This window comes from Corapipo altera, unplaced genomic scaffold (genome assembly GCF_003945725.1).
Source record: "Corapipo altera isolate COAL_440 unplaced genomic scaffold, ASM394572v1 61029, whole genome shotgun sequence".
NCBI lineage: Eukaryota > Metazoa > Chordata > Aves > Passeriformes > Pipridae > Corapipo > Corapipo altera.
Genome location: NW_020885027.1, coordinates 432,706 through 445,499, shown reverse-complemented (window position 1 = coordinate 445,499; position 12,794 = coordinate 432,706). Strand labels below are relative to the sequence as shown.

General features: G+C 36.4%; 1 protein-coding gene across 1 annotated transcript in view; it reads left to right on the top strand.

Moving 5' to 3' along the window:
- Positions 1-12,794, top strand: part of LOC113959221 (transportin-1-like) — a 91,068-nt gene that overhangs the window by 56,284 nt on the left and 21,990 nt on the right. Inside the window, exons 8-15 of the mRNA XM_027668093.1 lie at positions 1,527-1,645; positions 5,606-5,666; positions 6,331-6,502; positions 8,693-8,845; positions 9,980-10,205; positions 11,135-11,306; positions 11,692-11,778; positions 12,541-12,648. Of these exons, the coding sequence (XP_027523894.1) occupies positions 1,527-1,645; positions 5,606-5,666; positions 6,331-6,502; positions 8,693-8,845; positions 9,980-10,205; positions 11,135-11,306; positions 11,692-11,778; positions 12,541-12,648 (1,098 nt within the window). The remainder of the gene's footprint in view (positions 1-1,526; positions 1,646-5,605; positions 5,667-6,330; positions 6,503-8,692; positions 8,846-9,979; positions 10,206-11,134; positions 11,307-11,691; positions 11,779-12,540; positions 12,649-12,794) is intronic.

Genomic DNA, 12,794 nt, shown 5'->3' with positions numbered 1-12,794 from the left:
GTTTGTGCCCCGGGGTGCCAGGTTGTACATTTGGGTTTTGTGGGTTAAGACCAATTGCTTGTCTGTGTAGTCGTGTTTATTGTATTATTTTATTAAATTGTTATTCTGACTTTGCAATCTCTCTTTTGAGCTCATTTCCCCTGCTGGTTAACTTTTAAACCAGCACACCGTTGTCACACCACCCTCACAGTGAAGAATTTCTGCCTAATATCTAATGTAACCCTGCCCTCTCTCAGTTTGAAGCCATTCCCCCTTGTCCTGTCACTCCATGCCCTTGTAAAATGTCCCTCCCCAGCTCTCTTGGAGCCCCTTTAGGTACTGAAAGGTACTAGAAGGTCTCCTCGAATCCTTCTCTTCTCCAGGCTGAACAACCCCAACTCTCTCAACCTTTCCACATAAGAGAGTCGCTCCAGCTCTCTGAACATCTTCGTGGCCTCTGCTGGACTTGCTCCAACAGGCCCATGTCTTTCTTGTGTTGGGGTCCCCAGAGTTGGATGCAATACTCCAGGTGGGGTCTCACCAGAGTGGAGTGGTGGGGGAGAATCACCTCCCTCAACCTGCTGACCATGCTTCTTTTGATGCAACCCTGTAGGAATACAGTTCTGTAGGAAGGAATATGTTTGTTGCAAATCTTGGATCCCTGAAATGCATAAGGATAATATAGGTTGTCCCATCCTATTTAATTTTGAGAACAAAATGGTAATTCTGAAGGAGGATTTCTTTTACTTGTTTTAAATGAATGTGTGAGGAAAGGTAGTTGCATGGACTTTCATGAGGTTTCTAAAATGAGTGGAAGAACCAACTGTTTCAGAAATAAGAGCTGGCATGGAAGAATGCAGAAATTACTTTTTGGGAAGTTGCAAGCATCTTCCCTAAATTGCTTTGGCAGTCATGTACAAAAAACTGATGTATCTGTGGTATACTTAACCTTTCTGTTTATGCAGGTATTTGATTTTTTTTTGTTTAAGGGGGATTAAATTTTTACAACAAACCTAAAGATTTGATACTGAATCTCTGAATTACCATTCATGCTAGAAAAAAGTGAGACTTTTTTTCCCCTGTTATGGGTTCTACTTAATTGCATCCAGTCAGGTAATCAAGATTTTAAAGGGAAGCTTTTTTATGGTACTGGATATAAAAAGTATTTCCATCTTACTAAGTGTTTTATTCAAAAGTAAGTTTTATGCAAAAAGAGAAAGGGGGGGAGTGTTAAAATAATAATTGAAGAAAAAAACAACTATTCTCAGAAAACTGTTTACTATCATGGGTCTCTGTCTATAGTTTCTTGGTAATAATGTTCTCACTTAAACAGTGAAAATCTTAGAATCCGAATCATCTAGCATTGAGAAATGTCTCTTGGCTTATTCTCACCATAGCCTTAAGTAGTCTCTTATATCTGTTTCTCCCCCTTGCCCCAAAGAAACAAAATTACTCTGGGAGCCTAGTCTGTTTTTGCAAACATGCTTTGCAATGTTGATAGCTTCTTCAATTAAAACTTATACAAGATTGGCTTTTTTTTTGTGTAGTATATGCTTCAAAGGACCCAGGACCAAGATGAAAATGTTGCTTTGGAGGCTTGTGAGTTTTGGCTGACTTTGGCTGAACAGCCAATTTGTAAAGATGTATTATGTCGACATCTTACTAAGTAAGTATTAAGAATTAGAACTAGTTATTTTGCAGTAGTCATCTTTAAACTTCAGTTGACTTTTTTCTGGTTACTCTTATAAAGATCGTATCTAGCTTGCTGTATGCTTAGGAGGAGTTTCTTGTAGCTAGTTCTTGTGCATATTAAAAATGGCTGTAGCACAGAGGTCACTGAAAAGACTTCTGAGGATTTCAGACTTGGCTCCAGAAGCAACCTAAACTGTATCACTGGTGCTCTACCTCAACCTTAACAACCTGTTAAGTATCAGATTGATATAAAGGTATACTATCATGCGCTTAAGCTTAAACAAATATCTTCATGTGACATTACCTGTAATATCTGGTGTACCATGAACACGTTATCTTGACAAGTAGCATTTCCGTGCAATGCTTCTATGTGCATAGTCATGCCAGGGGTTCCCCATCTTTATGAAGAACGTAACAAAATGACATGCTCATTTAGATTTTGGAATCAATTTCATATCAATTGCCATGGCAATTTAAACTTGAAAGCATGTATAATGTTTTTCTTCATGCTTCTTCAGACTGACAGTAGTTTTTTAAGCTTCAAAAACTTTTTTCTAAGTTTCAAAAAGTTTTCCTAAACCTTAAAATGTAGATCCTTGATTGAACAGGAATTGAATATCCATATTTGAGATTTAAACACCTACATGTCTGCAACAGTGCTAATAACTTATTTCCAGACTAATCTAAAGACTTTTGCAATAGGAAACAAATTCTTCAGTGTTCCCAATAAATGGAGACCCTATTTTTGACATATGCATGGAAGGTTTTAGAAAATACTAGAGCAGTTCTGTCTGTGATTCTGCTCTTCCAGTTAAAATCTTGAGAGATGAGACACATTATTTGCAGCAAAAATGACCATTTTAGATGTAAAGTAATTAAAAGAAAAAAGGGGTTTCCAAATTTCAGTTTTCATAAGCATTTAGAAAACAGAGAATTGAGATTAAAACATCTGCTGTAGCAGTACAGGAATAGGATTTGAAAACAGAAGAACCAGTGTTATGAGAAATTACTTTGAAGTTTTAAAATGTTTTTAATAAATTGTACTCTTATAACTCAAAATAAAAAAAAAATAATAACACAGTTCTTGATTCTGCCTCCCTCCCTCCCAACACATATTAATACTAGTCACCTTCTCAGTATAAATTGTAAACCTCTTCTGGTCTCTTTCATTAAAGAATTGCTCTCTACTTTATCTATACTAATATTGTTTGGAGAGTTTTTTCTTCCATTTTAGGCATCATCATGACCATTGACATTGCAACAGCTTCATCCTCAGTTTTTGTGGGTTTTTTAAGGAGTTTTTATATTTATAGTAAAACAGATAAGAGTAACATTACATATCTCTTATCTTTCAATGTCATATTTGTTGAAAGCAACTTGTTTGTTGGTGAGTCCTTTTTGACTAGGGAGCTATATAAATTTGCCAGTACTTGATGATAATTCTTTTATATTAGATTAAGTGGGACAAGATCTGAAAACCTGTTTGTTTAGTATCTTGTTCCATTTTGATCCTTTAGGCTTTTTTATAAAATATATAGCTCCTTCATACTTCATGAAGTATGCTGCGGAAATGCCAAGTAATAGGTGTTAATCCAAATACTCACTATTCTTTTATTGAAAGTTCAGAAGGTAATTGTTGTGAACGAGTAATTTCAGCTGCTGAAAGTCACCATCAAAGGTATTGGCAAAAAGCAGGTTTTAATATGTATTTGTAAAAGTGTGACTTTAACAGAGTTCGATGGCAAGGTTCACTCTGTTACTTACTACATAGACAAAGCATACATAGGAAAATCAGATTAGAATCAAGTTAGAATGATTTACATGAAGACTGGGAATGCAAAAGGAGGTAAGGGTGCAAAGGATATGGATACAAAAGATAAGGGTGCAGAAGGGCTTAGCAGCACTTAATCATTGAGTAATTTAGCATTTAAAAATTAGTTCAGTAGGATTTATTACAGTTATAACATGACTTAATTATAAATTCACAATAACAGCATTCATACCATAATCAATTCACATGCACACAGGTAAAACCATGTGTACATCTATTTCTATGTGTGTAAATGTACCTATCAACAATTCCCCTCAGGTTCAGTGAAATACGTCAAATCCCTTTGCATTTCCCAACAGGCAAGGGTTGCACCTGGAGGAGCATGGAGATAGTGGGGGGGATATCAACCTAGGCCTTGTTGTCAGTGATGGTCCTTCAAGTATCACAAACTGGAGGGTTTGAGAGCTCTGAGAGGTGTCTCACTCAGAGGGATTATTGCTGGCCTGAATACCTTCAGAAACAATACTCCTCAGCTGTAGAATATAGAGAGATTAAGTCTGTCGCTGGTGCTCGGTCAGTCCATGGTAATTTCAGTATTAGCTTGATTTGGCTTCTAATACATATATTTTTGTAATGGATTTACTTTTGTAGCTAATGTGTTTATATGTAAAATACTTGACTTTCTTCCCCTGGTACTTTTTTTTTTTTGCCATACATCAATACCATTGGAGACCCATGGTCATAACCAGTTTAATAACTAAGTAAAGTTCTAATATAGACTAATGACTTGACTAATGTCAAGATCTCTGCAATGTCAAGGACTTGTCTTAAGGGGTGATACTTGAAGTTATCACAAAAGGATAGGAGAGCTCAATGTAGGTAGACTTCCATCCTTAAGAGTAGTGAGGTAGAGTCTTCAGCCACAGGTTAGTAAAGTGACGAATAGTATACAAGAACCAACTTAATAACTTGTTTATCAAGCATATTTTGGAAGTGTGAATTCTTACTGAAAAGAATTTGACTTAATTTCTAAAAGGTGCTTCAAAATAGATTTAATCATATGGAAGAATATCCTGTTTTTAAAATGTAAAACACAGTTGTGCCATCTGGCTACCTCTAGTTAGAAATTAACACTTTTTCAGATGACAAAGTATTAATGAACCTCATGAAATGGAGTGTGGTTAAGGTACTAACTTGTTATCAGGCTAAGTTTTTGTCTGGGGTTGTTTGTTTGTTTGTTTGTTGTTGGGGAGAGTATGGTTACAGCCAAAATTATGGACTGGGTAACTGAAAACCAGCTTGCTTTATTTATGTGTTATTTTGACATAGAATCATAGAATCTCTTGAGTTGGAAGGGACCCATAAGGATCATCAAGTCCAACTCCCTGCTCCTCGCAGAACTAACACTAAATCATATGACTATGCCATCAACCAGGACCCTCAGGTCCCTTTCCGCGGCACTGGTCTCTAGCCTCTCATTCCCCAGTCTGTCCATACATCCAGGGTTGCCCTGTCCCAGGTGCAGAATCTGGCACTTGTCTTTGTTAAACTCCATACAGTTGGTGATTGCCCAACCCTCTCATTTGTTAAGGTTTCTCTGCAGTGCCTCTCTGCCTCCAGGGAGTCCACAGCTCCTAGTTTAGTCTAATCATTGGCAAACTTACCATATATTTGATTCCTACTTCCAGATCATTTATAAAAACATTAAAGAGCTCTGACCCTAGAATTGAGCCCTGGGGAATCCCACTGGTGACCAGTTGCCAGCCTGATGTGACCCCATTTACTACAACTCTTTAAACCTGACCCATTAGCCAATTGTTCACCCAATGTATTATGGACTTGTGTACTGGACATTTTGTGCAGTATGATACTGTGAGAGACAGTATTGATGGCTTTGCTAAAAATCAAAAAACCCTCACATCTACTGGTGTCCCTTGGTCAGTTAGATGGGTGACCTTGTTGTAAAAGGAAATTAAATTGGTTAAACACGACTTTCCCCTCGTGAACCCATGGCTGTGACCAGTGACTGCGTTGTCTCTCAAATGTTTTTCAATAAGTCCCAGAATAACTTTCCCCATAATTTTACCAGGTGCTGAAGTGAGACTGACAGGTCTGTAGTTACCAGGGTCTTCCTTCTTGACGTGTATCAATATTTCTTTGTAGACTGATACCTGTGCTGGTAAATGGTATGAAATATTCAGAGATTGATATTATTCTGTTAAAGGTAAGCATTCCTTTCTTTTCTACTCAGTAAGAATATCTGGTTAACTTCTGACTTGTAAATCAGAATGGTTGAGCTGGTAGGCTAGATCTGGTCTGCCATCTGTTCAATGGAGCTTTTTGGGGCAAGGTATGCTGTTCCAAAAACAAAATGCAACTGCTGCCATGTTTGTTGGAAAATAATCTGTGGGCTTTCCTGCTTTGCCCCTCTCCCCTTCCACCCAGCTTTGGCAGAGCTGGGATACTTTTACCCATGAATTACTGCAGAAAAGCAACCTGAAAAGAAATTATCAGAATTAATTTTAATGCCCTTCTATCTTGAACTACACAGCTTTTTCCATCACAACATTTTAGAATGTGTCTGTATACTTGAATTTCTCTATCTCTTCTTCCTTCTAATTCCTTCCCATCAAGAGTAATTTCTTTACAAGAAGTGTACTTTGTGCTTTTCTGTGAGATTACCTCTGTTGCTTCTATTTTCCTGATTTTTTTCTGGTAAATACTGTAGCAGAATGCAGGAACATTGGCATTTTTAGTTAGCAGGGCAGCACAAGTGGGATGTGAATCTTTCACATTTATAAATATATTGAACTAAAATTGACACTACATTCTTAGTTCCTTGAGCAATATAGTTGCACTAGTTTATCTGCTAAAACATTTTTTGACAGGGAGATGTTGAAGAAGATGAAGCTATTCCAGATAGTGAACAGGACATAAGACCTCGTTTTCATCGTTCACGGACAGTAGCTCAGCAACATGAAGAAGATCGTATTGAAGATGATGATGATGATGATGACAATGATCTTGATGATGATGATACTCTTTCTGACTGGAATTTAAGTATGTCAAAGTAATGTGTAAAATGCTTTAAAATATAGCTACTTGCATAATACAAGAAACAGTAAAAAGAGGAGTTTGAGTATAGAAATACTGAGACTTTGCTTTTGAATAGAAAAAGAACTATCTGCTGATATAATTGGTGATTGGGGCAGAGGGGGAGTCTTTCAGGTGATGTTTTGGCTATATAACTATTGAAAAATCTAACCACCTTGAAACTTATTTTGAATATGGTCAACAGAGCTGAAAACATCTACTGGATGCAATTCAACAGAAGCTTTGGATTTTGAATTTTAATTCTACAAGATAATAGAAAACATGTATCACTGTTTTTTAAAAAAGTCTTTGTGGTGGGTTGACCTTGGCTGGACACAAAGAGGAAAACAAAATAGGTTTATTCTCTATTTCCCATCAGCAAGCGATGTTCATCTACTTCCCAGGAAGCAGGGCTTCAGCATGCATAACAGTTGCTCCAGAAGGCAAACACTGCAAATAATGAATGTCCTCCCTTCCTCCTCCTTTCCTTAGCTTTTATATCTGAGCTGACGTCATATAGTATGGAATATCCCTTTGTTCAGTTTGAGTCAGCTGGCCTACTTGTGTCCCCTCCCAGGATCTTGCCCACCCCCAGCCTACTGATGGGGGGAATGTTGGAGAGACAGCGCTGATGCTGTGCCAGCACTGCTCAGCAGTAGCCAAAACACTGGTGTGTTATCAACATACTTCTAACTACCAATGCAAAGCACAGCACTGTGAGTGCTCTTATGGGGAAACAAACTCCATCTCAGCCAGACCCAATACAATCTTGCACATTGTTCTTAGCTTAATAATACTTTCTTTTACTTCAGTCTTCCCTCTAAATCCGGTTTGTGTGTGGATTTTTTTTCTCTCCATTTGAACGTGCTACTACTGGCAGCCATTACCAGTAGTTCAGATGTAGTACAGATGAATGTACCTTGAAGCTTATGGATCAAACAACTTTGAGACATATCTAAACTTTTAATGTTATTATTATTGTAATTATTATTTTAGAAGACAAAAAGCACAAATATGTTTCCTTTGTAAAGTATCTTTTTATAGTTTTAAATTCATAATGCTGTTCTTGTAGTCGTTGTGTGTAGAAATCCCAGAATTAAATCAATATTTTCTAGAAAACATAACTGAAATGGCAGAGAGTGCTCTGTGATCCACAGTTTTGGTTAAGAAGATGAGGAAACTAAAGCTGACTTGGAAAGAGAGAGAACAGAATAGTTAAGAAATCTGTTTTCATGTATGTCATCCGGACTTGAGAGAATTCAGATTATCTGAATTTCAGAATTACGTGCCCTGTTTATTATCCAGTGTTCTATATTTGATTTCCAATTTGAACAAAGAAGAAACATCAGCACAGCCTGACAGCAGCATTGGTTACTAATGAGACCTGGTAACTAAATATGGAAGCCCACCTTTTTTTCTTCTAGTAGAAAACTGAAACAGAATCATAGAATCACAGAATATGCAGAGTTGGAAGGGACCCACAAGGATCATCAAGTCCAACTCTTAACCCTTCATAGGACCATCCCCAAGAGTAACACCACGTACCTGAGAGTATCATCCAAATGCTTCTGAACTCTGTCAGGCTTGGTGCTGTAACCACTTTCCTTGGGAGCCTGTTCCAGTACCCAACCACCCTCTGGGTGAAGAACCTTTTTCTAAGGTGCTAGTCTCTGGTAGTCTGTGCTGTTTGTTATTGTTTTTCAGTGAAGATCTGCTCTGAGTTGAGGGCTCATGTTTGGTTTTATTCAAGCTTGTTGGACATCATCTAGAAGCAGAGTAGAAAAAAATTTTCTTTTTGTTATCTATTCTAGTAGTTACTTTCTTCCAACTGAAAAATTATGTGTCTTGTTTGGGCCCACTAGTAGTTTAGATCCAGTTTAGGATTTTTACATGGTGTGTTTCCTGTCAGTGAGTATTTTAATATCCCTAGTGTATAAGTCCTATTAGTAGCTATAAAAATGCTGCAAAAATGGCTTTCTAAGAGCTGTGGCTTTGTACCAGAGCACAACGGATCCCTGTGTATATTAATGAAATAAAAGTATCTTTCCTCCTGATGCCCTGCCAGCTCAAAGTTAAAATGAGGATCATACTGTCTAACTACAACTGCTTGTATAATAATAATATAATAAGCAGATTAACACTGTTAATTCCCTTCAGGGAAATGTTCTGCTGCTGCTCTAGATGTCCTAGCTAATGTATTTCGTGATGAACTTCTGCCACACATCTTGCCCCTTTTGAAGGAATTGCTTTTCCATCCCGAATGGGTAGTTAAAGAATCTGGTATCCTTGTTCTTGGAGCAATTGCTGAAGGTAAGGCAATAGTGCATATCAGGTTGCTGAATTTTTGATTGGTTCTAAAGCAGCTCTGTCATCCTTTCAGGGTGAATTTACTTGTGTAAGCAAGTATACATCCTTAACTGATTTGTTTTTAGTGATTAATCTCTACATCTACTAGTTGATGACTGCAGTTACTTGTTTAATTTTCAAATCTGCATTTTTCAAAGGCTTAAATAACTTAGATAATTTCTTTTATTTCTCTCTTTCTTAACTGTAACATATATTTATTGGTCTCTCATGAAGTACTACCTTGATTTGATACAACAGGAATATTTACATTTCATTCAGTGTTTTCAGAAATGGAGAAGACCAGACCTGTGACTTCAGTGCCCTGAACTGCTTTTTGTGGATGGTTCTCTGATTTAAATGTGATAACTTCTATTTCTTTGTATTTACTTACAGTCTTGACTTTTTGCCTGCATTTTCATCATGTCTGTCCATTTTGCAAACTGAAGGAATATGTTTGGGTCCATGCCTGGATTATCTATCTTTTCGTACAGTGCCTAGTGAACATATATTTTCTTTGTTGCTAGAAAGTATTTTTATTGGTTTTGATTTCAAGTCAAGCAAGGTAAAAGCTAGTACTTCTGGCAAATCTCAGTGTATTACTGCCCTTGATGACTTGAAGTGTGTAGCTTTTATTTGCGTCAGTATTGGTGTGATATTAGGAGAAAACAAGAAGAAAATTAAATTTCTTAAGGAATCTTTTTTAATGATATGATGATTTGTTATCAAGGTCTAATCTTTCTCTACTTGTTGTCTTGGTCACTCTGAGTAGGCTGGCATAAGACTTCCGAGTTTTATGAACTAATTTTATTTGGATGTTCTTACTATACTCCATTTAATAAAGCAGAATTTATGGGGATTGGGGAAGCACTGAAGTAGAAATGTAGTTGGAATGAATGTAAATTTCATTGGGGATTTTAATTACTGTTTATGGTGTGGTTTCTTTTTAGGACAACATAAATTAGGTAGACTTGCTTTGTATATTGGTAAAATGTATTACTACATAATAGAGGATGAAAATATGTCCCTTCTAGGAAATAACAAAAAGTTCTATTATGTTTTCTAATTTTCCTACTGTAATAGCTATATTTTTCTTTCTAGGCTGCATGCAGGGTATGATTCCATATCTTCCTGAGCTGATCCCTCACCTTATTCAGTGCCTTTCTAATAAAAAGGCTCTTGTGCGCTCCATTACTTGCTGGACTCTTAGTCGCTATGCACACTGGGTAGTTAGTCAACCCCCAGACACATACTTGAAGCCATTAATGACTGAGTTGCTAAAGCGCATTCTGGATAGCAACAAGAGAGTACAAGAAGCTGCCTGCAGGTGAGTCAAAGCTTAAACAAAAAGTACTATCCATGATACTGCTTTTTCATGGGAAAATATTTTAATTCATTATTGATGAAAGTATAACTTCATTTCTAGCTCTTAATGTATTTTATTTTTTTCCTTTTAAATTGGAGTAGGTTCAACTTCTTCTGAAGTCATCACAAATAACTCCAAGTTGTAGTAAAATCAAAACAGATAATTTGTCTTTCTCTTTTCCAGTTTGTTTTTAGAATATATGAATAATCAAACTAAACAATCTATTGCAGTAAAAGAAATTATCTGCATGTGGCACCTGGTTTTTTTCAATATTTGAGGTTTCACTGACCAGAAATATTGCTTTTATAGGCCTATGAATGAGGTCAATACTGGAAAACTATACTATCATTGCATTAGCAATGTTTATGTTTAGCTCAGGATTACCAAAACATTTGCATTACAATTATTTCAAGGGATATTCCCTTTCTCCTGAAAGGAAATCCTTGGAGGTAAGATTCCCTTCTCTTCCTTGTCTGCTGATATTTAAAAAAATGGACACACCATTAATGGAATGGGTACACCTCTTGTGCAGGAAGCTCAGCAAATAAAGCTTTTACATGTCAGTTTGTGTGGGGCAAGAGTGTACACAGTAGACTGCCAAGAAAGTTTCTTCATAAAGCGGGATTAGATCTGTAGCATATATACATAAATGGTTTTTAACGGAATATTTTTAAATTTTGCTCACCACAGTGTATCTTTGTGTTCAATCAAAATAGATTGGGTTTCTCAGTAATACCATTTTGAAAACATACCTTGGATGAATTTAAAGACTAAATACAGTTCTACGTTTAAACAGGAATGGGTAGTGTGGTGCATTTTGGGGTGGTCTTGTTTTGTTCTTTCCAAGATACTGACTTTTCTATTTATGGTGGGGGTTTTTTGTCATTCAGTGCCTTTGCTACTCTAGAAGAGGAGGCTTGTACAGAGCTTGTTCCTTATCTTGCATATATACTTGACACTTTGGTCTTCGCATTTAGTAAATACCAGCATAAAAACCTGCTCATTCTTTATGATGCTATAGGAACTCTAGCAGATTCTGTAGGACATCATCTAAATAAACCAGTGAGTATACCTTATGGTCTGTAGAAACACTCATCACATAATGAAAAACTGGTTTGGTGGGTTTTGTAGTGTGCTTTATATGTTATAAAACATAAATTCTGGGTTCAGTAATAATAAATATTTACATGTAAAATACACAGACTGTATGTAATTTTCCCACTACACAAATATTTCTCATTTTGAATAAATAATTGTGTGTTTGGTGGCTTAGAAAATGTGCTTCTCGTTATTGTGACTTTTTTTCCCTCATTCTCATAACTTTTCAGCTCAAAGGATATATATATATATCAATAGAGATATGAAATGGGACTTTAAAGAAATTGGTGGAATATGTGTGCTAATTTCTAATGACTTTTTTTTGTTTTGTTTGTAACCACTTAAACAGGAATATATTCAGATGCTAATGCCTCCATTAATCCAGAAGTGGAATATGTTGAAGGATGAAGATAAAGATCTCTTCCCTTTATTAGAGGTAAATGTTAAAATTTGAATGTGTTTTATCAACTTCTTTTGGGAATTACACCTTTTACTAAGGATACTCCTACTAGGAAGTGCGACTATGAAAGCTGTCAGTGTTAGGTATTTCCCATTATGGAGAAAATGTTACAACAATAAGTGAGAAAATTTTGTGACTGAGGAAATGTCATTAAGTTTAGCAGAAATCTTTAAGATTTATTTTTTTCCTGCCATTCTTGATTGTTTTCTTTGGGATTATTTGTTTTTTTAAAAAAATTGTTCCATCCCTGTTGTTCTTGTCTTCTCTTTCTCCTTTCTCTCTCTTTGTCCCTCCATTAAAACAATCACCAACAGGCTGAAGTTATGAACCAGACAATGTAGTCTATTCTCTGTACTTTCCAAGTGTGAAGCAGGAAAACACTTCTAGAGAAATTAGTTTCATAATTCTTGGATAATGTTAGGGCTTATACATTGTCAGGATACTGAAGTTTAGTGTAAATGCTAGCTGAATTATAGTAGTCTTCATATGAACTGTCTTGGCCATCTCAAAGAAGATTCTGCTCCTGAGAAGTTTTCTCAATTGACATATGTAGGAGAGAGTAACAATTAGCTGACAGTTGCCTTGCCTCAGCTAATCGTTACTACCTTTCCAGGTTGGTTTTACTTGTGGGTATACTTAAAAGGCTTTTAATTTACCTCACACAAGTAAAAGGTACTTGGGGGAGGTGAGGAAAGTTAGTGTCTCTCTTGCTTTTTTTTCTTCTTTATTTTATTCCAGTGCCTGTCGTCAGTTGCTACTGCCTTGCAATCTGGCTTTCTTCCATACTGTGAGCCTGTGTACCAGCGTTGCGTAAATCTGGTGCAGAAGACTCTTGCACAAACCATGGTATTTTTCTATTGCTATTCCAATGTTTTCAGAATATCTCCTTAAACCAATGTATTAACTATGTAAAGTTAGGGGTTTGCAGGGAGATTAGTAGTATTAACTGTTAAATATTTAAATGAAGCTGCAGTTCTGAAACTTTGTTTTTA